Genomic DNA, 27,987 nt, shown 5'->3' with positions numbered 1-27,987 from the left:
CCGGCAGCGGAAGAGCGTCTGCCTCGCCAGCCCCGCCCCTTCTCGCTCCTCCCGAGGGCGCTTCCAGCCCGGGAGGGGGAGGAGCGGCCGCAGAGGGCTGAGCGGCGGTGGGGTGACTGGACTCACTCGTAACCCCGCCCGCCCGCCGGCCGCTGGCTCGGGAGAAACCAGCGTGATCTTCCTCCTGGGGAGCGGCCTCCCCCGACCCCGCCCAGCCGGTGCCTCCAGCAGTCTCCGCAAAAATGCACCCCTGGCCGACCAGCTGTCATCTAGAAATGCCACAGGGCGCCCGACGAACAATCACGAACTTTCCTTCTGCGTATTTAGGCAGAAGTAGGACGCGAAGCATCGGGTTCCCGTTTTGCTGCCTAATCCGGAGGCTCCAGTTTCCGCGGCTGCTTCTCTTGGGTGTTACCTGCCACGCCGTCGTCTGCTCCTTATGGCGACCTGGCCTTGAAGGAAGTGCCAGCCTTTTGCATCTTTACAGTAACAAGTCAAACCCCGAGCAGGGCTATTGTGAAAGAGAAGTTAGATTAGCCTCGTCTCTCGACTTTTGGACGCTCTCCTCTGAAAACCTTATAGGTATATTGTGGCCTAGTTTGGCAATCTTGCTCACATCTGGATATGTGAGTCCCGCTCGTGGGTGTACTGAGCTGTGTGAAGTTGTTTAATATTTGGTAATGTTGAACCTACTTGTAACCAGCCCAGGGAATACTGGAGAATGGACAGGATTAATGCCCGATAAGGGTTAGAAAGACCTTTCCTTAATTCTGTGGCCAGATCTACTCTTCTCATGGTAATGAGAGGGTGTCTTTGTAACAGAAGTCGTGATATAATTAATCATTCAGTACATGCGTATAAACGCACAAAGCCTATCAGAGAAGGTGTAAGCATTGGGGATTCAGAAATAGAAGATACTTAACTCTGTCCTCAAAAAATTCACTCTTATGAGAAAATAGACTAGCAAACAGGCAACTGTGATTCTCTGATATTTTTTCTTGTTCTTCTGACTCATGCATTTTGCATTAAAGAATGCAAGTACCCGTATAGCTGAGCACATTTTTACATTTATCTTCAAAATTTTTTAACTGAACAAAAGCATATAATAAAGAAGTTTTTGAAAATGTCAGTTTTATTGAGGTTTTTTCCCCCCAATTTTGAAGATTATATAAAAGATGTCAGGTGCTTTACAAATTAAGGTTGTTAATATGCACCTGTGGCTTATCTTGATCTAGGTTTATGTATTAAGAAATATCCACAGGTGGAGTTGGCCAAAATAGAGTGTTGCAGTAAACACTTGTACTTGCAACAATCCTGTGACTTAGAATATTTTCATTTGCCCTTTTTTTTATAGGTAGAGAAACAGATATAGAGGAATTAAGTGTCTTGCCCAAGCTCACATAGTTGGTAGATAGAGCACTACACAATTCTGTTATGCCATTTTCATTTAGAAATTGTTTACCCAGATTAAAACAATAACCTGGCTCTTAAAAAGATGTAATTTGGCAAGGCTAAGTAGGGAAGGCAGATAAAATTTGTGAAGGCCTCCACCATTATAGTATAGCTAAACTTCCCATGAACAATAACCCACCAACAGGACATGCAGAATACAAAGTAGTTCCTTTGACCCAATTAGGCCAAGCATGAGTCTAGAAAGTTAAAACATTGTCTAAGCTGTGCAAGTAATTGCCAACAGACTCATCTTGTGCACAGTCTAGAAATGGCTGGGCCTTTTAGACTGCACTTATAAAAATGAAACAACTGGTAACACTGATAAAAATGGAATAAGTGTACAGTTGAAACATTTTCAAAGTTATTTTAATATTGGAGAATTGGCTACACTCGAAGACATTTTATTTCCATAATGATGATACTGTTGGAAACATTAGGTAGGACCAGGTTTTACAGCCAAGGAGAGATTATATACAAAATATAACCATATATTGTTTCCTAGTACTGCATAGAAACATCTCATCCTGATGTTATTAGATAACTGAGAAATGAATTATCAATGTAACTCTGGTAAGAACATTTATTGAGAGAAGAGTTGCACTGAAAGGTGAGCAATTTTTGTGCATTTCATATTCTTAGACCAAACTGAATTCTGAAGAATTGAAATAATACCCTTATTTATATTACTGATTTCTCTGAAATGTTAAGATAAAGGGTTAACATCCATTTGGAATTTTCTCTGGGGTCTTAGTCCATGACTGATTAGTTCGCTAAATTAACAAGGGTGAGGATTGGGTACCTCTGAAGCAATTAGTCTTTTTTTGTTCCATGGCCAGTGATCACAGGTGTTAGCTGATCAGCTACCTTGCCAAAATGTGAGTCAGTCAGTACAAAAAAATAAGTATTAGTGAAACATTATATACTGCCCATGCTCTACTAGAGCATCATAAAAGATAATGCATTAATTATATAATTTAGTCTATTTCCACACAGAGGCTCTCCTAAGAGAGAAGAAAATACACTATTGGATCATCTACTCCTAATCATAGTCAGGTTTTCTTGATGGATACTAAAATCTGTTTTTTGGTTGACTACCCATTTGTTCCCCCATGATGCTGCCTTATTCACCCTGTACTTAAGGGAAAGTGTAAGGAGCTAAATCTGACCCACATTTGCCTTTTTTTTACTCATACGGAGAAGATATAAGAATTCTCGTTTCTATTATTATAACTGACATTTAGTTCACCTAGGCTTGGGTGGAATAAATAGGAGTTATTCCAAACAATTGAACAAATTGACCTGATGCCACCTTTCTCCACTGATTCAAAATATTGTTTTCATTCTATAGGGAATTCTTACATTACTTTGGACTGTTTCTTTGCTTTTTATGGAGTCCCATTGATTTTTGCATCTATTTTGGGGATAGCAATATTTTTAGTTATTTTTACACTTTTTAAAATGATAAGGAAGCTCCCATTTCTGTTATTAAAAAAAGTATTTTCTCAGATTTACACTTTGTTTCTTCAAAAAAAAATCCTACTATGATTTTTGATTGGATTTCCATTATGTTTAGTAAATAATTTGGTGACAGTGACATCCTGATAATATCTCTATCCAGAAACATAGGTTTTTGTGTCCCTTGTTTTAGTAATACACCTATCCTCTTCTATTTTTTGTTTTAATTTGTTTGGATTAGGAAAACATTAAGATTTTAAGAATTATACTTAAAAGTAAACATTTTCTGAGTATCTAAAGCATGCCCAAAACTCTTTTTTTTCTCTACACCTTTTTAAATAAAGTACATGGGCTTTAGTGCATGGACTTCATGAAATATAGTTTATCTCTTTAGAGGCAATTTTTAGAATTCTAGCCCTGCAAACAGGCATGTATCAAATGTTTTGAAGTTTCTGATGGGATTGGAAGCAGTTTTGTACATTTAGTAAAACATCTGTTGCCTGGTTTAGAGTTAGTTATGTATGTATCTGTTTCCTTCAATTAATTATGATTTTTCTGAAGGGCAGAAAGAATGTGATTAAGTGCCAAATATTTTTTGGTTGGATCTACTGGATTGGCCAGTACTGTAATTCTGATACTGTAATGCAGCTCACCTCATTTTATTCATATATTCTTATTTATAAATACATTGCACATGCTATTGGTCTCCCATAAGTGAAAATCTTTGAAGACAGGGTATGTGTCTTGTTTTAAACTTTTTTCATCTCCCATCTTCTTGGACAGTTTAATATACTGTAATATATGAATATTGAATAGATATGGTTGAAAATAAGTCTTTAACAAAGTATGAACAAAATAGTAGTTTAAGTTGATTTTCTTAAAGAACTGTAGGCTTTCTAAGGACTATTAATGCTGTATATGCAACAAATGAGAACGTTAAGAAGGGTTGTTGTTGTTGTTTTTTTTTATCAGCTGTGTTGCCAATTGATCCTGTTAAAGAAAATTATGTGCGTAAAGTGAAAAACTGTGTTTTTTCAATTGCCTTCCCCACTCCTTTCAAATCAAGAGTACATCTTGTAGCAGTTTCAAAGGTTAGGCTTTACTTTTTCACAACGCTTAACTCACTATAACTTTTGTCTAAAAAACTAGTAATATTTTTTTCAGAGTTAAATTGTTAACCTATTGATAAATGATTATCTTTGTGCTTAAAATTTATAACTTGGAGAATGTCATTCTTAGAAGTCACTTTTTGATACTTATTCCTGGAGCCTAGTACTCAGTCTCATTTTAAAGTTATCTTACAAGGAAAACACACTTTTGTGGAAAAAAGGGGTAAATGAGTTAAATTCTTAGAAAGGGGCTCCAATAACAAATTCTAAATTATTCTCTCATGATATAGATGAATTTGGGATAACAATAGGACATTTACTTTTTTCTAGTTCCTTTAAAGAATATGTACTAGGAAGAATATTATTTTACCATGCATAATAAGAAAGCCATAAAAATTTTAGAACTATCTAATAGACCTAATTTTCCCAAGTAGCATAAATAATCCTAGAAAGTATGGTACATCTCTTCTGAGAAAATATTCATGTAATTTTGGAAGAAGTTTATTCTTTTAATTTTCTTTTTTTCCATAAAGTTTATTTTCTCAAAAACTATTAAAGGATTACTTAAGTTTCTAAGAAGATTTTTCTTTTCCTGCCTCAGCAAGTGCTAGAAGATATTTTGGACCTTGATTTATCTGTCTCAGAAACAGATGATTTTATCCAGCTTGTAAGTGGTGAAAAGATAGTACTTGGATCCATTCCATTGGCTCACAGATATGGGGGCCACCAGGTAAGAGTAGCACCAATATCACTTCCTTATGCAAATATAAACAGCTGGCAGAAATGCTATCCTATTGAAGAAGTTATTTTGCATTAATTTCTAATATTAGTGTATTGAGACTTCAAGAAGATGTTTCTAGAAGAATATGTCATATATAGATTAGCTGATGTGATTTCTTGTGATAAAGCTAGGGCATAAGTTTCTCTAATGGAATTGAGAAAACTGGGGCAGCACAATATAACATTTCTGTGAATTATTGCTAGAGAACTCATTCAGTGGAGTTTTGGCAAGAGATTTAGGCAAAGTCAGGCAGCACAATGAGTCAATATAAAAGCCTCAGAAGGACAAATAGAATATAATTTTGCCAGGATAGCTGTAGAACATTTTTAGAACTGCTAGAAAATAAGTCAGGATTAATTGGGGATGTTATACATGCTGAAGCAATTAAGAAGGCACCTTCTAGAAATACAGCAAGATGTTGAAGCAAGTTCAATATGTGGAATCTGATTTTAAAAAAAGGAGAGGAAACACAGAAACAATTGTTGAAATTGCTGTGACTTTCTTGTGAGTTAAAGATTAATTGATTAATTTAAGAGAATAGAGTGATGTTTAACTTAGCAAGTAATTGTTGGCAATAATAATAATTACCATCTTTTGAGCACTTGGGTGTGTTGGACACAGTGCAAGGCATTTTGCGTATATTAACATTCATTCTTACAACAATCTGGCAAGGGTTTTCCCATTTTACAGAAGTGAAAGGTCAGTCTCAGTGAGATTAAGTAACTCAAATTTCCACAGCTAGTAAGTGGCACAGCTGGGAGCTGAACAACCACAAACAAATTTTAACAGAAAAGTTTGGAAACAGTTAATCATGTACATTCAAAAGCAATTTTTTCAGGTACTGTACGCTCCTGATTTTATATTGTATACGTATAGTATAGGCAAATTTTCTACTAATAAATCATTCCTAATTCCTATTCTGGAGTTAAATAGATCAGTTCTCAGTATTCTACACCTAACAAGCTTGAGCTCAGCTATAAGATGATAAAGAAATTAATTATATGTCTTAAATTTATGTTTTTTAAATGAATTTCAGTTACACCTTATGGATTGAATTTTATTTTCACCTTTATTCAGGTTGTTGATTGTTATAATCTTAAAAATGCACTATTCCATTTTCAATTTTGACAAAGTAACTTTGATTATAAATTACAATAAAAGCTTTAAAGGTTAATAAACATGAATAATTTTCCCTTTTAGTTTGGGATATGGGCAGATCAGCTCGGGGATGGAAGAGCCCATCTTATTGGAATTTACATGAACAGGTACTACATGTTTTCTTGTATAATAGCTTTTCTGCTAAATATTAACACAAATCTGCTAATATTTAGGTGTTTTTTTTTTTTAAAGGCAGGGTGAAAAGTGGGAGCTCCAATTAAAAGGCTCAGGAAAGACCCCATACTCCCGGTACTTCTTTTTTTTTTTTTTTTAGTTATCTAAGTAAAAATTGATGTTATCTTAATTATAACTGAAAATCTTTTTTATCATATTACCCATAGAAATGGTGACGGCAGAGCTGTGCTTCGTTCCTCCGTGAGAGAATTTTTGTGTAGTGAGGCCATGCACTATCTCAGAATTCCCACTAGCAGAGCTGCAAGGTAATTCCTCTTCCCTTGAAGCTAACTTTCAGGACTGCATCATGTTATCTCCAGAAATGTGTCAATCAAGTGAGCAGATAAACCCCCAATAGCATGATTTCTCATCGTTTCTTATAGTTTTAGTTACTTCTTGATAGCTTGCTAGCAGTTAAAGTACAATATAACTTTGTTTGATTCTCTTACCTTTCAGTCTGGTTGTAAGTGATGATGCAGTATGGAGAGATCAGTTCTACAATGGAAACGCTGTGAAAGAACGAGGTAATAACAGTTCTTAGAACATTTACATAAAATTAGACTAAGTTCTTCAGGAAAAACAGAAATTGGGCATCTTTGCAGTCTTCTTAAAACATGACCTGTGGATCTTCATGATGTAATTTCAGTGTTATGATATTATAATAGAATATCCTTTCCCACACCCTTACATCACTAATCCATCCTTTTCTAACAACAAACTTCTGGGAAGTTAACCTGGGAAGTTTATGAACAGCCAGCAAAACATTATAAAGCCAGTGCATGAACATTCATATACTTTCTTCCCAGGAGACCCCCTCAGACCTTACCTCAGATCCTGATTGCTCTTACTTCATGTTTCCTTCCAATAAGTTCGGTTAACTTTTCCTTCAGCTTTTAGTAGGTCAGAAATAAATTAGAAAGGGGATGAGAAAGTGCCATAGAGCAGTGAAAAAGGAAGAGCGAGAGAAACTTGACTCTGAGTCTCTGGAGAGGCAGGAGACCTGAAAGTCAATAATAAACATATTTAACTACTCAAAATGCAGAGCTATTGAGAACCGCTGACAGCCCTACATGCTTTATTGGGCCCCTTGGACATCACTGTGTTACGGGCCAGCGTTTTTACTGGTGTTTATAGCGATTCACCAAGAGAACATTTTATGTTCTTCATACTTTGGGAAAAATATGTTTTGATAAGGTTTTCGTAATAATCCCCCTAGAGTATTCATGTTTAAAGGAATTAAAGGTTATTTATCTTTAAGGCATCTCTCTCTCTCCTCTTTAATATTATCTGGATAAAATGCATACTATTACTGCACATGGGGCTTTAACAGCTATTTAGGTCTTTTTGTTTATGGTGATTGGAAATGAGATTCCAATCACAAGACTGTTACTATGATGGGCACAACACTACTTTTATGTCTATGACGTATATATTGTTAATCTGAATTTGTTTTTGGCCACGCCTCACAGCTTGTGGGTTCAATCCCGACGAGGACCTGGTCGGGATTGAACCCAGGCCCTCAGCAGTGAAAGGGCAGAGTCCTAACCACTGGACTACCAGGGAATTCCCTGTTAATCTGAATTGTGAATTAGATGGTTCAGAAACCAAACTTAACGGTTTCAAATTATCTCAAGTATTTCTCCTTTTTAGGCCATTCATAGAATTTCCACATCTAAGTCATATACAGATATTTTGATTGTGCTTTTCCCTAATATTTGCCCAGCAGCCACTGTAGGAAAAGAGCTGGACAGGCAAAAAGAATATGTGAAACCTCTAACCGGCTCTGTGGGAATTGATTTGTGACTTTGGACAGGTCACATTTTTCCCCCTGTTTCTCCAACTAAAATGAGGGGTTAGATTAGATGACACCATCTATGTCTTTCAGGATTGACATTCAGTGATTCAATGGCTATTCATAAAGTAAACATTCAGAATCATCTATTGAGCTCTTATATTTTTTTCTAAGTGAGTATATTTTTATTGCTAAAAAAAAAAAACACATGAAAATAAATGTTCAGATTACTAGCGTGAATGAGTCCTGACTATATGGATAACTTAGTCAACCCAGAAAATACTAATTAGCCCTTTTCTGTGCATACCACTGGACTCATCTCGGGGGGTCCAGGAGTAATAAGTATATACCGTGGTCTTAAGAAACTCAGTCTTCATAGACACTAAACACATGGAGCAAATGAATAATAAATAATCTGAGGTTAGGAAAAGGGCAATCCGGTTAGCTTTATGGAGGAAGTGGGAATTGACCTTGAGCACAAGATTAGAAAGTTGGCAAGGATTTCAGTATGGGGAGAAGAGGGGGTGGGGCAGGGAGAAGTGCACAAAGGCCCAGAGGTAGCAGCGAGTATGGTGTTTCATTGAAGGACAGCACCAGCAGAGCAGCAGCTTTGTCATCTGGGATAGACCGCACCTTGACATGGAAACACATGTCAGTACAGCATTCCTTATAAGAAAAAAGCATGAATTCATTTACTAATTGTATTACTAATGTCTACGATCAGAACAGAAGGTGGAAATAGAAGGCTACAAACACAAACACAAAATGCAGAGATTCACTGTATTTCTTCAGCATATTCATAAGTTAGAACATATGCAAATTTTTTAAATTGAAGTTAATTTCCAATTAGTTACACAAATGGAAGTCATGTACAGGGACTGTGCCATAGAAATATTCCACTAATTCTATATTTCAGGGTGAGGTACAGGGAAAAGGTCACAACTGAGGAGACAGTGGGAGCCTAACAGTTTAACCAAGTAGCATTTCACTAGGTTGGGGCCTCAGTATTTCTGAAGGTGTTGTGGTTCCTCACAATCTAACTGATTCAGGCGTAAAGAAAGACAGAAAAATCCTTGACCCTTTCTAGGATGTAAATTAATTGTTTTTCTGATAAATCCACTATATTCTTTTTTATTAAAGTAATTTCATTTTAAAGAAAAGCATATTATGCTGTGTTTGCATAGTTTAAAATAGTTCATGCTAAAATAAATGTTTCTTTTTCAGGTGCAGTAGTGCTGCGTGTTGCAAAATCATGGTTTAGAATTGGATCGTTAGAAATCCTGGCTCATTATGGTGAATTGGATTTACTAAGGTTAGAAAACCATTTTTTTCAGTGGTAGAAGACAATTGAAAGAAATTCTTATTTATGTGCTGTGAAGTTACAATATTTTTGGTTTTCTTGTAAGTAAAACCCAAACTTTCAATTAATAGATATTTTCAACACTTGCTGTGTGCCTAACATCGTGTGGGTTTCTATGAGGCTGAAAAAGAAGGGTTTAGACCCAGTAGACCCTTTTCTCAAGGAATGCTTTTATCTAGTGTGCAACCCAGTTGGAACTGAGGGCCTCTGTGCTACCCAGACACCTGGGTGGAAGTGACTCAAACTCCCCAATTCTGCAATTCCCTTCCAAGTTCTGGGTTTCCCAGGATGCGTCCTCTGTCTCATATGTCTTCTTTCCTGGACTCTGGTTTTGACATGTGTGTGATGCCTGTTTCATACTGGGTTGACCCAGACATGAAGCTCAGTCCCTTCAACAGGACAAAAGCAAACAAAGAACAGACTGAAATTGCACAAAGCATTTAAGAACAAATCTTACTGAAGATTTCTTCAGGGAAGACAGATGAATGGTTCCTTCAAAAGAGCAAAAGCTCTTCCCCTTGTGTCATGCAGTATAGCTTCCACCAAACTGATGCCTTGGTGCCTGTGGAATCTGCACTCACAAAATTCGTCTTCCTCAAGCCAACTTAGCAGGATGTTTCTTCAAACAAAAACATTTACTCCGGACTTCCCTGGTGGCGCAGTGGTTAAGAATCCGCCAGCCAATGCAGGGGACACGGGTTTGAGCCCTGGTCTGGGAAGATCCCACATGCCACAGAGCAACTAAGCCCGTGTGCCACAACTACTGAGCCTGTGCTCTAGAGCCTGCGAGTCACAACTACTGAGCCCACGTACCACAACTACTGAGGCCCACGTGCCTAGAGCCCATGCTCCGCAACAAGAAAAGCCACTGCAGTGAGAAGCCTGCACACCACAACAAAGAGCAGCCCCCGCTCACCACAACTAGAGAAAACCGGCGCTCAGCAACAAAGTCCCAATGCAGCCAAAAATAAATAAATAAATTAAAAACAAAATTTACTCCTTTAAGAGGAATTCTGTTTCCATTTGTTAAGAGCATACAGTTCTAAAAAGCCATTAGAATATATAAGAAAAAAATTCTCTTAGACAAACCAGAATCATTTGGAATATGAATCCTACACTGTAGGCTATCAGCTTAGTAAATCCAGATACCTGGTCCACGGAGAGAATGGGGAAAGGGAAGTGAACGCGCAGAGCAGAGAAATCATCACCATCGTCATGACTGTTCTCTGAGTCTTCTTAGCAAATGTTTACTGAACTCAGGGTCATCCCAGCTTGTTGAGAGAGAAGTCTCCTCTCACTGGGCATTTTCACTTCTCATTTGTTTTTCTGGGTCACTTCTGCTCAGATTCACTATGTCACTGAAATTGTTCTATCTGGTGGTCATAGTTCAGTTATATTTCACTTATCTCTATGACATTTGATGTATATTGGTGAGCACTTTATCCTTAAAATGACTGGACTGGCTAACATGACTATGTATGTATTCCTTTTTGTTTCCCAAGTGCCTGAAACAATTCTCTAATCCACTCTAAACAAACTCACTCCTATTGGACTTTAATAATTCCCAAGTCATATCTACAACCCCCAGTTATTTTCAGGATTCTGTCTTACCCAATTCAATAAACACTAGTATCAGTAGTTACTCACTAGAGTAGTCAGTTAAAACAGGGAATTAAACATAGGATACATATACAGCTTAAATATTTTTAACTTCAAACCTTGGCCAATTTATTTGACACCTTATTTGTGAAACCTTACATGACCTTCCACACATAAATAATCATTCCCTGCTCTGTTATCTTTATACTTATTCTATATTTCTATTATTGCATGTATTATATGGTAATGTCATTATTTCTTCAGATGTTCTTCTTCCCTAATAGACTGTGTGCTCTTTAATGTCTGGGTTTGGGTCTTGTCATTCTTTTTCCTAGCACTTGGAGGTTCTCAATGGATGTTTATTGAACTAATCTGAATTTGTAACATAATAAGATGGCATCTAATATGATCTTAGAAACATATTTCCAGTTGTGATTGGTATTGAGGAAATATTTCTCTATGGCTATTTTGGGAGTAAAATCTTATTTTACTTTTTAAAATTATAAGCATGCATGTAATGAATTCATGAATGTCAGGAGTGGATTGAGATGATTGGATACTCAATACTGTATTCTGAGGAACACTGATGCTATCTCCCCTTTATCTCTAGGATGTTGTTAGACTTCATCATACAGGAACACTTCCCCTCAGTAGATGTCAAGGAACCTGACAGATATTTGGTAAGTTTTTTAAAAGAAAGGACAATACTCTGTTTTCTATCATTGGCCGGCCACCATTAGTGGTTACAACTTAGCACTTAAAAAACTAAAGTTAAAAAAGGAAATGTAGAGCATTTTGAACATTTTGTTAAAGAAAGAGACAATGAACCACCTGGTAAACAAGACATAGATAAGGAAGTTGTTCTGTTTGAAAGGTATCTAGAAAAAGAGAACAGGTGCGACTACATCCTGACTATATACATTATTTTTTGAGCAGCATTTGTAACTTGGTCACATACATTGTTTTCTCACATGTTGGATATACAGGTATTTATATAGTAGTAGTTCTAAAATAAATACATACATAATAGGCAAATGTGATTTTCCATTCCTGTGGAAAGTTTTTGATCTTCATTAACTTTTTCTTTCTTTTAACAGCCACAGAGAAGGAAATTCCATTATTTTTCTTGGTGACTCATTTCAAAATTTAATAACGCATTTTGCTTACATTTAACTCCCTGTGCTGAATTCTAATGTTTTTCCTTTTCTTATTGTACATGAAGAAAACCTGGTCATAATACTATGCCTGAGCCTTATATATATTATTTCTGGATCAATAACTCTATGTTCTTCCATTGTTTTCTTACATGTACTACTTTCCATCTCCTTAGTCATCTTTTGGCCCACCTTTGAGGACACCTTTTCATGTTGGAAATCGGAAGATCCTAAAAGAACATATGTTACTGAAAAATCTGAAAATTTTCTAAATTTTATTTTAGGATTTTTTTTCTACTGTGGTGTCTGAGACGGCACAGCTTATTGCCTTGTGGATGTCTGTTGGTTTTGCTCATGGTAAGTTATCTACTGACATTTCATGCTTCTGATGAGAAAGTAGAATTAATTTGTTGAAGCAGAAGACTTCTTTTTTGTGTATTTCAAAATATTCCTGCCAATGAGCAGGAATAACATTTATAATATATGAATTTATTTTTAGCAAGAGAAAAACAATTTTCTCATGTTTAAAATGATTTTGAACGGAACAGATACACAAAATAGAATAAGCATCCTCGACTTGTTGATGTTGTTACCTGTAAAGCTTTTTAACCTCGTGAGTATATATTATATTAGATCTTTTAAAAGCTTTTTAAAAAACCATTAATCATAAAAGCACTACATGCTTATGGTAAAGAATTTAAAATATACAGAAGTGCATGTGAGTTCTGTTCTCCAGGATAATCATTATTAACCATTTTATCTCAATTCTTCTAGACTTTTTTTCGATGGTATTCATATATCCCCTACAAAAACAGTAGGGCTGGCTTGTGTGTGTCTGAAGCCATTCACTGTGTGGGGTTACATTGGAAGGAATATCTGCCTGAACTAAGAATAACTGTCTTAAAATAAAAGCAAGTCACCTATGTACTAAGGTCTCTAGATAAATGCCAAAGGGGGATCCCACATTGTAAAACTTCTTGAAATCTGCTTTAATTACATCCTCTCTGGGTCTCACTGGGGCGGGTCGGGTGGTGAGCAGGGAGGTGTGTCAGAGGTTTTGCTATTATGAACTGTGCTGCAGTGACCACCGTGCAGTTATAGCTTTACATTCTCGAAGGTGAGTTTCTGAGGATAAACTCCTGAAAGTGGACGGGCTGGATCCGAGTCTGTATATACACTGAACAAATTGATAAACAGGGTCATCCTGCTCTAAACAAGGTTGGAACTGTCTGCACTGGACACTGTTGCCTCCATGCCCAGCTATCCTATACTGGGCTGGTGTATGCATTCCCTGCCTCTCTCCTGCCTCACACTCCGCCCCCATCCATGACCCGCTCCCCCACCTAGGAGGTCACACTCCCTCCCCACACTGCTGGTGGTCTGCAGCTAAGGACTGTTACGGGGTACATATCCATATTTTTACCTTTTCCCCCTCTCACAACCTTTGAAAATTAATGTTGTTTCTTTAGTAGTCTCAATTCCATTCCAAATAACATATATTTTTAAATAAGTGCTAGAAATTCAGGATAAATGAGAGCTTTCATTTCTTGGGCCTTTTGTTCCTGTAGTATTTGACATCTTTGGTTGAGGAGGAAGTGTACAACAAAAGGCTAAATTTAATTTTAAAATACAGTTTTAATATATATTAAGCTATTTGACTTCACCAGTTAAACTTTCAATTGATAATTTTGTTTCATTTCTAAAACAAATGCATTTTCATGACCTTTCCTATTCTGTATAAATTTTATACAGTTAAAAATGCTTTATTATTTTATTGTCATGTTTTTGGCATCTTTGGTTGTTGTTGTTTTAGGTGTTTGTAATACTGATAACTTCAGTTTGTTATCCATTACAATTGACTATGGTCCATTTGGTTTTATGGAGGCCTATAATCCAGGTATGTATGATTTATATGTATATTCCTTATTTCACTAAGAAAATTATCACTGGTTTATTTTAGATAAACCATTATAGCTAACTCAGTAGTGGGGTGGTAGAAAGAATTGGTTTCATTCACAAAACGGTCATTTTATGTGCTACTCAATCTTCCAGGTGCCACAGGGATACAGTATTGAGTCCTTTGCGGTCTCTGCCCTCAAAAAATGACATATTAGAGAAGATGACATGACGGGAGGAAGGGAATGTGTTGTCAGACAGACATGGGTCTGAGTTCTGGCATCTGATCCTTAATCTGTGCCCTTGGATGAGTAATTTAACCTCCCGCTTTACTAATCTGTAAAAGGATCAGAGCAGGCTTTGTGGGCGACATGCTATCAAGTTGGAGTTTGAAGTACATGTGTGATAACCTGGAAATTCTTGTAGGTTAGAAATGTATTCCTCTATTAGGCAAATATTCATATTTTTAAAGATTTTCATGTGCATGGGTATTAAGTATTTACATTACTTTGAAGTTAAACGTTTAATGTCAGAAAGATTTTTATCTAATATATATAAATTTATTAAGTTTAAATATAAACTTAAAAATGAAGAAAGAGGGACTTCCCTGCCGGTCCAGTGGTTAAAACTCTGCGCTTCCACTGCAAGGGGCATGGGTTTACTCCCTGGTGGGGGAACTAAGATCCTGTATGCCACGTGGCATGGCCAAATAAATAAATAAGTAAATAATTTTTTTAAAAATGAAGAAACTATCTATTATAATTATCCCCACTGTAAAGCAATAGTATTTTTGCTCTAAACAGATTTTGTACCAAACACATCTGATGATGAAAGAAGATATAAAATAGGAAATCAGGCTAATATTGGAATGTTTAATTTAAACAAGTTGTTACAAGCTCTAAACCCATTACTGGATCCTAGGCAAAAGCAACTGTGAGTAAATCCTAAATCTACTAATTAAATCTGTGTGAAAATATATTTGTATTGATCATTTTTTGAAAAGCAAGAAACAACATTTTAAAAACCATACTATTTAATCTTTAATAACAAAGGCTTTCAAACTATATATATGTGTGTATATCTATTTTTTTGGGGGGGGATACCATTTTGGCTTTTTTCCATAGTTATCAGGATAAAGTGTTTTCCTATTTATTGCTTTTTAGGTGCTGTGAAATCATGGTTTATTTCTTCTTTGATCCAAGGGTTATTTATCACTGTGTTTCTGAATTTCTAAGTAGTTGGGCTTATTTTGTCCATATTTTTATGACCAAAGAACGTGTTTGGTAAAATCTAGTCAAAATGTGTTACAGTTTCTTTATGGTCCAACATAATAAATTTTTGTACATATTTCATGATCATATAAAAAATGCAAAAACGTTTTAATATATCAAATTGGCTGTATTGAGTACATTATTCAAGTCTTTTATAATTCTGTTTATTTTTTATCTATTATATAAGTTTGATTCATAAGAGAGGTGTATTAAAATCTCCCACTTTAATTGTTTTTTTTTTTTTTTTTTTTTTAAGGGAACGCTATTTATTTATTTATTTATTTATTTATTTTATTTATTTTTTTTTTGGCTGTGTTGGGTCTTCGTTTCTGCGTGAGGGCTTTCTCTAGTTGCGGCAAGCAGGGGCCACTCTTCATCGCGGTGCGCGGGCCTCTCACTATCGCGGCCTCTCTTGTTGCGGAGCACAAGCTCCGGACGCGCAGGCTCAGTAGTTGTGGCTCACGGGCCCAGTTGCTCTGCGGCATGTGGGATCTTCCCAGACCAGGGCTCGAACCCGTGTCCCCTGCATTGGCAGGCAGATTCTCAACCACTGCGCCACCAGGGAAGCCCCTTAATTGTATTTTTAGCAAGCAATTTTTTCTAATTGTTTTGAATTTGTGCAATATGCCGTTATTGGTACATACTGATTTTTTTTCTTATATTTCCTTCAGAAAATGTGCCTTTTGTCCTAATACAGTGACCCCCTTTATCCTGATTAATACTTTTAGCTCTCAATTTCAACTTATCTGATATTAATATTCATGCTTGCTTTTGTTGTATTTGCCTTGGATCTCACTTTATTTTTTTTTATCTTTATCACATTGTTTTAAAGTATGTTTCTTATAAAAGTAAACAAAACAGCCAGGTTTTAACTCAATGTGATGGTTTCTGATTTAATAGACGTATGTGGGCTTTTCACATCTATTATAGTAATTGATTTATTTTATTCCTTCTGTCTTACATTGTGTTTTATTTTACGTGTTAGTTTCCCCCTATTCTCCTTACCTTTTTATGATTTGAGGAGCTTATCCATTCCTCTCCAACCCCCAACTTTGATTTGGAAACTACTGCATCCCCCATCCCTCACAGTTATCTTGTTTTTCTGCCACTTTCTCTACTGTTATATGAGAACAAGTTTCCAAATATTTTCCCTCACTAAGCTTCTATTTGCCCGTTGTTTTTCCCTCCATCCCAATGAGACCTTTAGAATGCTTTTGTTTTACCTCTAATTACCCAACTGCTACATTTTGCTAAGATAGTTTAATATTTTGAATTTCAGACTGTTAGTAGGTTTTCCCTTGAAGTATCTCTTCTGAGTCTTCGCCCTTAACACTCCACTCCCCTCCCCACATTTCTAGTCATTTTACTGCTTACTAAGATTGTTTTTATTTTATTTTTAAATTCCATCTTGAAGCCTCTGCCTTGATTACTTTCTTAAGTATTTGACTCACGTGGGGTATATAGGTGATATACTTTCTGAAATCTTACATAACCATTAATATTTTCATTTTACTCTGATTGAGATGTAGGGTATTAGATAAAGTATGGATTCAGTTGCTTGTAACAGAAATCCCAAATAATAGTGGCTTGAACAAGAAGGACATGTATTTTTCTCTCACATAAAAGTATGGTAACTCCTGTTGGTAGTTCAGGGCTGGTATGGGGACTCAGTTGTCTGAGTCCCAGACTACTTTTAGCTTTCTATGCCACCATCCATTGTCTGTGGCCCTCATGGTCTGAGATGGGACCATCTATCACATCCATATTCTAGGTAGGAGCATGGAGAAGAAAAGAGGCAAGTCCTCAATACTGAAGGACACATTTCAGAATTTGTACACATCACTTCCCTTATTTCGCCTTGGCCAGGACTTAATCATATAGCCATATACATGTAGTGGCCTTATACTGTATCAACTTAGCTAAACTGGTCCAAAAATGCCCTTCCCTGTATGGTCACGGGTTAGGTTGGCCACAAGAGAAATTGCCAAGATCTGGAAGGCAGAAGAGAAGCAGCAGCGTTTACACCCAGAGGGCTGGTTGGGCACTACTGCAGCTCACACGCCTTGTCAGGGGCTGGATTTGAGCAGAGGCTTGAAGGAGTCACAGGAGCAGCCACAGAGATATGTGGGGGAAGAGGGCTATAGGCAAGGGACTAGCCTGTGCAAAGGCCCTGAGGCAGGAGTGTGTGTGGGTGTTTAAGGAACAGCATGAAGGTCAGGGTAGCTGTCGCAGAATAAGCAAGGGGAAGAGTCGTAGGAGGTAAGGTCAGGAAGGTCAGGGGAGTGGAGCTTCAGAATGTGTTGAGCATCTGTATAATTTAAAATACATTAAGAATGTTAAGAAATAGACACTTTGTTTAAAAATGGGTTTAAGTTTAATAACTCTAATTTTTAAATTTTTATGAAGTATTTCACTATTTTCATACATTCAGGCAAATAAAATGTTATTGTATTGGGCGAAGTATCTGTAATGCATTATTTTGGGTCTAAGATAATTTTTAAAATACGCCACGGCTTCCCTGGTAGTGCAATGGTTAAGAATCCGCCTGCCAATGCAGGGGACACGGGTTCGAGCCCGGGTCTGGGAAGATCCCACATGCCGTGGAGCAACTAAGCCCGTGTGCCACAAATACTGAGCCTGCGCTCTAGAGCCCGCATGCCACAACTACTGAAGCTCACGCGCCTAGAGCCTGTGCTCTGCAACAGATAAGCCACCGCAATAAAAAGCCTGCACACTGCAACATAGAATAACCCCCGCTTGTCGCAACTAGAGAAAGCCGGTGTGCAGCAACGAAGACCCAGTGCAGCCAAAAATAAATAAGTAAAATAAATACATTTAAAATAAAATAAAACACACCCAAAAAAAGCCATTTATATGACTCTTTTGGTATTATAAAGACATATTAACATTTATCCTATAAGCTAATTGTATATAGTAATATTTCAGGAGTGACCTGATTTGACTTGTGCTGTATCCAAATCTTTGAGACAGTACATTTATATTGACAATTTTCTCTAAGATATGATATACAATTAAATCACTAAATCAGAATCAGTAGTATGTAATCGAATGCTATTTAATGTATGAGAAGGTTCACTTTGTTCATGTAAAATGTAATCCAAGAGTGTTAATATTTAATCAAGGTTTAACGGTGCTTTCTTTTCTCCCCCTATAGTGCTGCTCAGATTCTTGAGGGGTATCCCATTCTTTACAATACAAGGTTTGTTGTTTGTTTGTTTTAACACATATTAAAGCATCCTGCTTGGTTTGAGGGCACTTCTTAAAACAGTGAGAAATTTAATAAATCAAATTGACATTTCTCCTTTTAGATTTAGAGAATTGTTCAAAGCCAAATTGGGATTACTTGGAAAAAGCAAGGGTGATGATGATTTAATTGCATTTCTCTTACATGTGAGTTTACCATTTTATCTTTTTTCCCTGATTAACATTTGAATGACTATTCCGTATATTCTTCAAGAATTGAGGTTGCTAAATGTAAGTATTTTCATTAGCTCATGGAAAAGACAGAAGCTGACTTTACAATGACATTTCGGCAGCTCAGTGAGATCACTCAAAGCCAGTTACAGGAGCTCAGCATTCCTCAGGTATTAATTTGTGACTTTTGGCTTTTTTCTTAACTCAGTTTTCTTTAACAGATTTGTTGAGGCATAATTTACATACCCTAAAATTCTACTCATTTTAAGTGTACAAGTCAATGATTTTTAAATGATTTACAGATTTGTGCAGTTATTGCCACAATTCAATTTTAGAACAGTTCCATCACTCTGAAAAGATCCTTTTTGCCCATTTGCAGTCAATCCCTTTTTACCCCTTGCATCCCCAAGCAACTACTAGTCTACTTTCTGTCTCTTTTCCCTTTCTAGACCTCCCCTGTAAATGGAATCATATGATATGTGGTCTTTTGTGTCTGGCTTCTTCGCTTAGCATATTTTTGAGGTTCACCCATGTTGTAACCTGTATCAGTGGTTCTTTCCTCTTTATTATTTTTAAGATCTTTTAAGTACGTCTTAAAATATTATTATCTCCTTTTTATTACTTTATTACTCCCTTGTATGGATGGACCACATTTTGTTTATCCAGTTACTAGTTGACAGACATTTGGGTCATCCCCACTTTTTGGCTATAGTGAATAAATACTACTATGAACATTCATGTACCGGTTTTTGTGTGAACATATTTTCATTTCTCTTGGGTAGATACTAGGAGTGGAATTGCTGGATTGTTTAGCAAATTTATGTTTAATTTTTTAAGAAACTGCCAAACTGTTACCAAAATGACTGTTCTTAATTCAGTTTTAAGAAAGGTGTTGCCTTTTTATTTCAATAGTAATCTGCTACATTTATGGAATAATATGGGTATTAACCAGAAGACTCCCACTTACAGATTTTTAGAAACATAGCTCTATTTATAAGGTGTAAGTCTTTTATATTGCAGTCATTGTTTTTATTATTTTTGAGATGAAAATCTAGCCATATTTTTTAAAATTTCAATTTCTTCATTATATTTCATGACTTCTGTGTTAACTAAAAAAAATTATTTATATATAAAAACTATTTATGTATAGTTCTCACAGGTATGTAATAGCCATAAATTACGTTTTTAGGAGTAATTTGAATAAAAGAATGTCTACCTATTCAGCAAGAAATCCAGCAAAATGTTAACCAGTAAGCATCTTTGATATAATTTAAAAATTATTAATGAACTATCAGAACTAATTATCATTTAATGTGAGATTTAACATTTAACATTAACTGAGACAAAGTAATGTTAAAGTGATTTGAACGAGTTCTTGACAGATGTTAATATTTAAATTACTGACTGTTGGGAAAATTTGAGAGAGATCATTACACTTTTAATCATTTTAATAGTTAATTTCTGTGTCTTCTGAATTTCAAACCTTTTTAACTCCCTAACTCTTAACTAGAGCTAATAGCTTATTTGTGTTCCCTTAGCCTTTACGTATATTTCTATAACACTTCTAAAATGGCATTGACTTATTTGTTTACACACTTTCCTTTTTAAAAGCAGGAATTATGTCTTATTTTTTTATCCTTCCCAACTAACATAGTTCCTAGCACGTAGTTGCATTCCATAAATATATGTTAAATGAATTAATAGATAACTAAATAAAACACAGTTGCAAATTAAATTTTTAAAGTAAATTATATATTAAGTGAGTTTTCCCTATTTAAAGGAAGGGTTTTGATAATGTTAGTATTCACATGTAATGTCTATTTATAAGAACTATGTATATTTTTTACTTCTCTTAAATCATGCCATTACATGGATCTCCATGAATTAGAATTTGAGTTGAAAGTTATATAAAGAAAAGGAAAACATTATTCCTTTTTAGTACTACTTCTACTTGAAATAGAGAACCTTAAGAGAAATCTGGACGTTATAAATTATTGTTAAAGTACCTAATTTAAGGGACATGAAGTTAAAATAAAGTGAACAAATATTAATAAGCAGTCTATTACTGTATTTTCTTCTAGCAATTCTGGGCACTGAAAATGATCTCAAAGCACAAACTCTTTCCTGCCTGGGTGTCCCAGTACCTTCTGAGACTGAAGAGGTAAGGTAACCTAATCACTTCTTGAGAAAGCATGTAATGTATTACTTTAGCATCGTCAACCCATCAGATTCCTCACTTCCTTTCCATTTTTCAACATTTCCTTTTTATTCCCGGGAAGTCTGCTCTGGCTGAGGAGTGTTTGGTAACATCTCACCCACGCAGAGAGCACCTTTCTGTTCACCTCAGCTTTGATAATGCCGCTCCCCTGTGTCCTGAGCCCACGTCTCCCAAGCCTGGAAGCTCTGGAGAGAGAGAGAGCTCCCCAGGCTTTCATCCAGTGTCTATAAATTGTCACATCTTATACAATCGTCAGAAGTTACTTTGCTTCGTTAACTGTCACAATGAATCGGCAGCAACAAACATGAAAGAGTAAAGAAACTGTAGGTAGCGGTGGCTGAAGGGAGAGACAGGAAAACCACAGGACGCACAGGAGCAAATAGCCTGTCACAGTTTAATGGCAGCGGAGGGCTATTCATAAAGATGACCCTGAGTAATGAAGAACAAGTTAAATTATTTTCAGAAAACTATGTTTTAAGATAAGGAAAGAGAGGTGCCAGAGAGTTTAGATTTTTTTTTAGACAAAAGTATTTTTTTAATTGGTAAAAATAAAAGTTTTGGTATTATCTAAAATAACTAAATAAGGTAGTATTTTATGTATTGTTTAATCAAACAGTATTTTCTGTCTTCCTTTCAGACACTGATTCAATGTGATTTTTAATTTTTTTTTCAATATTTGTCTTGTGAAATAATTCTCACCCTTTTGGAAAAAAGATATGATTTGGGGAGACAGTGATTAATTCTGTTCTTTGTTCTGTTCATTTTTAGTAACATGAATGATTCAGATTCTGAAAGAAGAAAAAGAATGACAAGTAGGTAATCCTTTTGATTTTTTCAGCTTTAAGGATTATTACATAAAAGCAACAGGAAGTAATTACTGAAAGTAATTACTCCCAGTTTTCAAAACCTGGAAAACTGGAAGTAATTACTTGAGGGAACTGGATTTGTTGTTTTAACTACAAAAACTCTAGATGAGTGTATTTTGGTTGAGTTGAAGTGTCATATATGAGCCTTTCCAATTTCAGATGACTTTTAACTTGATGATGATAGCCCTGCTTTCAGTAAGTTTGCATATTGATGTTAAAATAATATGGCCCTAAAAGATGGTGGAGAGACAAGGAAAGTGGTGTGGTTTATGGTGGAAAGAACACGAGTTTTGGAATCTGACAGATGAATCTCATCTTGCCACTTTTTTGCTGTATAATATGAAAGATATTTAACTTTCCAATTTTCAAGACCCTTAGCTATTATAAAATGGGCATATTCTGCAGGGATGTTGTAACAATGAGCAATAATATATGTAAGTTATCTTGTTACAGTGCCTGGGCCATAATACACATCTAGTAAATGGTAGTGCTAAAAATAAATCACCTTTCTATACTGCTTTCAGTTTACCATGTGACTTTACACTTGGCTTGGAGAAGAAAAAAAAAGGAAGTTAGTCCTTTTTGCAACATGGGTTCTAAGAAGATCAAAGAAGTTAAGACAGAAGTACTCAAGTCCTGGAGTACTCTTGCTTTACTTAGGACTGCTGTGGAGAGCTAGTGTGTGTCATCAGGGCAGCTGATTCATGTTGATGAAATAAGAGTGATGCTAATATTCCATGTTAAGTTAGAGGATGAGACTGCTTCTTGACTCAGGACACTATTGTAGAAATAAAAGCAAGCTGAGTTTTTACAAGGAAGTGAGTAATCAATCTTTGGGGCTCAGCATGGATTTAGCTGCCAGCCACTTATGTTCATTGGTGCAATCATACAGAATTTATAGGCCAGCTCAATATGGACAATATCAGCAATTAAGAGAAAAAAAATTGAGAGAAGAAAATGTCATGGCTGTCTTTAGGATTTGGATTTGTTTGGTTATGACAGGATGGATGAGATGGTAAGATGAAAGACATTTAGTGAATTCAAGGCTGCAGCTTTGAATTATTTTAGAGAAATAATAAATGCTGAACAGTGTTACTCTCAAGGAAAGGAAAACTTAATTTCCACAATGAGCAATGGGAAAAAGTTCCAGACGAGATAAAAAAAATGTACAGAATTAGATAACTTCAAAGAATCCTATGAACAGATCTACAATTTTCTGATTTCAGGTAGTTTGTATATATCAACACATAATTTGATCCAAAGTACTTCTGCTTGCAGCTACAAGTCCCAGCATATTTTAACGGTATTTCGTTGCCAGGTTTCTATAAAGTGTTGGTCAAGTTTGTTAAACTTTTAATTGGGTGACTCCACTCTCCCTCTGCCTACGTCGACTGCTTCCACAGTTTCCCTTGCATGTCAAGTTTCCTTTTCGTCTAAGGATTATATATATTTATTGTGTATATGTGTTTTTATTTTAAAAGAGTTCTGCATGAATTTTTTAAAATTTGGAAGATGCAAACTTGTAGAAAGAATAAAAAGATTCCCATCACTCAACCACAATTGCTATTCACTTTTCGATGCATTTATTGCACTTGTAGTCTCTCTTTTTCTGTGTGAATTGATTAGGAGAAAATGTAGTAGTAATCATATTATGGTATAATTTTAGATCCTTCTTTTTTTCACTAAAAATAAACATTTCCCCTGACTACTTCATTCTTTATAATGTAACATTTTTAATGACTGCATAATATATCTTTGAAAGGGTATGTAATGTTTCACTTAACCAGTCCCCTATTAATAGGCATTTAAGTTGTTTCTAGTTTTCCTTAATATAAATAATGCTTTTTAATGTTTAAATTTGTTCCCATAGACTATATTCCTAGAGTAGAATTACTGGGTCACAGGGCACTTGTATTTTAGATTATCTGTCATGTCTTGGCAGCTCTTTAAAACCAAGTCAAAGTGGAATTTGTATGTTCCCTCCATTCAAGTAACTCAGAAAAATGTTGTTGAGAATCACAAAACAGTGATTTCTGGAGTCCTCTCGGAATTTCTTTCAGGCCAGTGAGGATAAACATCCCTCCTTTCCACCTAGTTGATAAATTATCTTGGAAAAGTCTCATCTCAAATAAAGACATAATTTCTGGAATGTGCCATTATTATAATACTTTTTTTTTTAAGATTTAATTTTATTTATTTTTGGCTGCGTTGGGTCTTCGTTGCTGCGTGCAGGCTTTCTCTAGTTGAGGCGAGCAGGGGCTACTCTTTGTTGCGGTGCGCGGGCTCCTCATTGTGGTGGCTTCTCTTGTTGCAGAGCACAGCTCTAGGCATGCAGGCTTCCGTAGTTGTGGCACATGGGCTCAGTAGTTGTGGCTCGCGGGCTCTAGAGCGCAGGCTCAGTAGTTGTGGCGCACGGGCTTGGTTGCTCCGTGGCATGTGGGAGCTTCCCGGACCAGGCATTGAACCCATGTCCTCTGCATTGGCAGGTGGATTCTCATCCATTGTGCCACCGGGGAAGTCCCTATAATACTTTTTAGTATGAAAAAATGCATGGTTACTATAAAAAATATAAATTTACAAAGAGTTTTGCCTGCATGTAACCTTTCCTATTTGCTCTTGGCAACATCAGCATTAAGCAGTCCTACTGAGTCAGACCTGAATTCTGTGTTTGAAGATGTTAAAAGCAGCAACTTTTTTCCTCCCTTCATTTGGGCTACAGGATGAATCTTCTACTTTCTCCCAGCTTTATAAAATGCTTAGTGAACTGAATATGGTGAAAACCAAATTAATGATGAAACACTGAAAAGAAAAATAAAACATAATATTGCTCATGATGCAAAAAAAAAAGTTTTTCCTATACCATAAGGTAATAAATACTGTACATTGTTTGTAAACAATCAGAATTGACTGATGCTGATCATTCTTCTCATTTGAGCCTTCCGGCAAAGTTCTTAAAGGTTATCTCATTTCAGTGGTAATTTCACATGGCCTGTGTCGACTTAGTAATTATTGTTCCATGACGAACTTTTCCCTCTTGTTTAAGATGTTAATCCTAGATACGTGCTGAAGAACTGGATGGCAGAATCCGCAGTGCAAAAAGCAGAAAGGAACGATTTTTCAGAGGTAAGTAGGTTGACTTTTCTGGGCTTATTTTTATTAATTTTAAATGTATCATACTTTAAACACCCTGATTTTGTTTGCAGACATGCTAAACCATACCTTTGCCAGCACCAGCTTCCCAGCTTCTCATTACCTGGTCTCTCTTCTTTTTAAATCAGTGAATCATTTTCTCGTATTCCAAAGTTTATTCTTTAATGTGTTTAAAATTTAAAATATTCATTTGATATCATATCTACATTATTTGAACGTCTGAGGGTCTGGTTCTGCTAGTCATTGTTTATGTTTAGGGATTTTGGATTTCAGTCTCAGAAATCCAGTGAAGCCTGATTTGAGGGTGCATCTCTCCAGAGGGAATTAGCTTTTGCTTCTACCAGGCATCTATGGCACTAGCAACCTGGGTCCATGAAATGAAATCTTGACATCCGTGACGATGAATGCACTGGATCTACACACATCGGCTTGGATGAACCTCACATATAATGTTTGGCAAAACAAGCAAGTGGCAAAGGAATACATACAATGTGTTACCACCCCAATTTAATTTACATGTGTAAAATCATGTCTTTAGGGATATATGCATATATAATAAAAGTAACAAAATGAATAAAGATGATACCGTCTTTGGACAGTGATTGATTTGCAGTAAGGAGGAAATTCGAGTTAGGGAAGGATAGTCAAGGCTTCAACCATATTGGAAGCATTTTGTTTCTGAAGCTGAGTGGAGGATACACAGGTATTTGTCATATTATTCTGCATACCTTCTTCTATGCCTCAAATATTTCCTAATTAATTGTTTAAAAATGCATTGCACACAGTGGATTTCTTAGAAGAGGAATAGCCCCAGCACTCTTGCTGTCACTCTTTTGTCTTGCACTGGAACAGACATTATTGATGATCGCGGCCCCCTTTCTCTCTCAAATGGGTCACAGCCTTAGGACCCTTCTCATCACAGCATGCTGTGTGGTCACCAGCAACTGATCAGAGTGGGCACGACAGAGAAACTGTTCTTGCTGTTTCTAATTTGCAACTTGCATTAACTTTACATTTCAGTAGTTTAATTAGCCTGACAAATCTAGGTTTTCATTTTAGAAAATAAAATATTTTAAAGTGTAATCTTTTTAGGGTATTAAGGAAAAACAAAGAGAAGGAAGCTAACTCAGTATTTATCTTTAGATAAATTAGTCTAAGCTGGGGAAACTAAACAGTGTTTAATAAGATGTTATTGTTGCCTTGTTTCACCTTCCTTCCCTCTCTTTTGTTCCCTCCCTGTTTTCTCCCTTCCCTCAAAATTATATTTGAGTAAGGATTCAGTGCCCACCTTGGGTGGGGAGGTGTCTTCCTAGGTCCAAGTAAACGTTCAGATTCATAAGACTATTACAGGCTGCTTTTGGCCCCCCTTGATTCAGAAAGATACAGGACAGAAACACAGCTTACCAGCAGGGCACCATTAGGTTCCTCCTTTGCAGGAGTTCTTGAAGCATCCACGCAGGCAGGGAGGTACAGCGGTAAAGCTCAGGTGCAGGGGGACACGATCCACACTGGGAAGATGCAGGGGCGGCCCTGGCTGAAAAGCTGCACGTTCCACAGAAACCAGTATCTCTTGTAACAGCTCCATGGGCGTAGTTTGCAACATCCCCACAAGAGACCTGCCTTATACCGTGAGTCCCTACACTAAAGAAAGTCCAGCGCGTTCTCCCAGGCCAAATGCTATTTGTCAGTCATAACCCATGTTGTATGGTGATACAGTGGACATACATATACCACCTTATCAGGTTACCAGGGGAACAGATCCAGAAAGTTAACTAAGGGTTAAATTCTCATGCAGGAAAAGAAAAAGATTTTGTTAAACTTTTAGACCTATAACTCTTTACACATACAACTTGTGTTTACATTCCTGCATCAAACATTTCTTGAGAATTCACCCTCTGTGAGTTGCTGTGGAGAAGTATAAAAATCTATTCAGGGAGCTTTTAAACTAGTAGGTGAGATTAGATAGGTATAATATTTATTATATATACTTTTTAAATTAAGGTATAGTTGAAATATAACATTTTGTTAATTTCAGGTCTACAACATAATGATTTGATATTTGTATATCTTGTGAAATGCTCACCACAATGAGTCTAGTTAACATCTGTCACCATACACAGCTACAATTTTTATTTTTCTTGTGATCAGGACTTTTGAGATCTATTCTCTTAGCAACTTTCAAATATACATACAGTATTATTAACTATAGTCACCATGCTGTACATTACATCCCCATGACTTAATTATTTTTATAATTGGATGAAAATATACATTTTGATCCTAGAATTATTGCTGAAAGAGGTGTGTTTGTTGATCCCTCAGTTTATACCGTGGGACAAAATTGCAAATGAAGCAGTATGAGTTGGAATCCATGCCCTTGATTTGGAAAGAGAGTAAATCATTGACATTCTTTTATTTTTATAAATATTTTAGAAAATTATAATTCTCTTAATGCTGTGAAGGAATTTAGAAATGATCGGGAAATATATGTATTCTTTGTGACGCTGTACATATCCACTCTCCTGTTTTAGCAAAAAACTACTACTTAAGGAACTTTCTCTGGAACAATAGAAATTTTAAGTGACAGCTATAGTTGAAGTTTTAATGAAACATAAAATGTTTAAACATTTTCATGCACATTTAAAATTTACCTTGTCGTTTCAGAAATATAGAAAATTAATAAGGGTCCTGAGTAAGATCATCTATATTTATCTACTTTAAATTGTTTACCAGGTCCATCTCCTCCAGCAAGTTCTTCGCCGTCCTTTCCAGAAGCATTCTGCAGCTGAAACAGCAGGCTATTCCTCACCTACCCCTTCCTGGGCCAAAGATCTCAGGGTTAGCTGCTCATCTTAATTTGGGGAAAATCAATTAAGGGATACTTCTATCACCGAACCCAGCATAAGAATAATCTATTTGACAAATTCTTAATGACCACCTACATTTTCTTGACAATCCTGCATTTCATAATAATGGTTATATATAAAAATATTTTTTAACCAAATAAAGTGGACTTATTCTCTGGAACATGTTTGTGATCATTTTTGTTTTAATCAATCAATTTAATGAATAATAACTACCTGAGTTATTCTCAATAACTAAAAAATCTTATAACAA

The 27,987-nt window shown here is 36.1% G+C and overlaps 1 protein-coding gene across 2 annotated transcripts; it reads left to right on the top strand.

Moving 5' to 3' along the window:
* Nucleotides 1–76: 76 nt before the first annotated feature.
* On the top strand, nucleotides 77–27,876 carry LOC132360266 (protein adenylyltransferase SelO-like). 2 transcript variants are annotated; one of them, XM_059915310.1, is made up of 19 exons: nucleotides 77–582; nucleotides 3,880–3,998; nucleotides 4,618–4,746; nucleotides 5,998–6,062; nucleotides 6,148–6,204; nucleotides 6,297–6,395; nucleotides 6,586–6,653; nucleotides 9,146–9,233; nucleotides 11,491–11,560; nucleotides 12,319–12,391; nucleotides 13,848–13,931; nucleotides 14,734–14,863; nucleotides 18,377–18,421; nucleotides 18,531–18,612; nucleotides 18,714–18,806; nucleotides 20,718–20,797; nucleotides 21,623–21,666; nucleotides 24,764–24,843; nucleotides 27,604–27,876. In XM_059915310.1, the coding sequence occupies exons 1-19, from the start codon at nucleotides 243–245 to the stop codon at nucleotides 27,724–27,726; spliced, it is 1,869 nt and encodes a 622-aa protein (XP_059771293.1). In that variant the 5' UTR covers nucleotides 77–242; the 3' UTR covers nucleotides 27,727–27,876. The 2 variants fall into 2 exon arrangements, 1 of the variants encoding a protein (XP_059771293.1); XR_009501064.1 differs by lacking the exons at nucleotides 24,764–24,843; nucleotides 27,604–27,876 and adding an exon at nucleotides 19,826–19,886 and having other exon boundaries at nucleotides 21,623–21,633.
* The last annotated feature ends 111 nt before the right edge of the window (nucleotides 27,877–27,987 follow it).

This window comes from Balaenoptera ricei, chromosome 2, assembly GCF_028023285.1.
Source record: "Balaenoptera ricei isolate mBalRic1 chromosome 2, mBalRic1.hap2, whole genome shotgun sequence".
NCBI lineage: Eukaryota > Metazoa > Chordata > Mammalia > Artiodactyla > Balaenopteridae > Balaenoptera > Balaenoptera ricei.
Note: the sequence above shows the minus strand (reverse complement) of the source record. Positions and strands in the feature narration are given on the sequence as shown.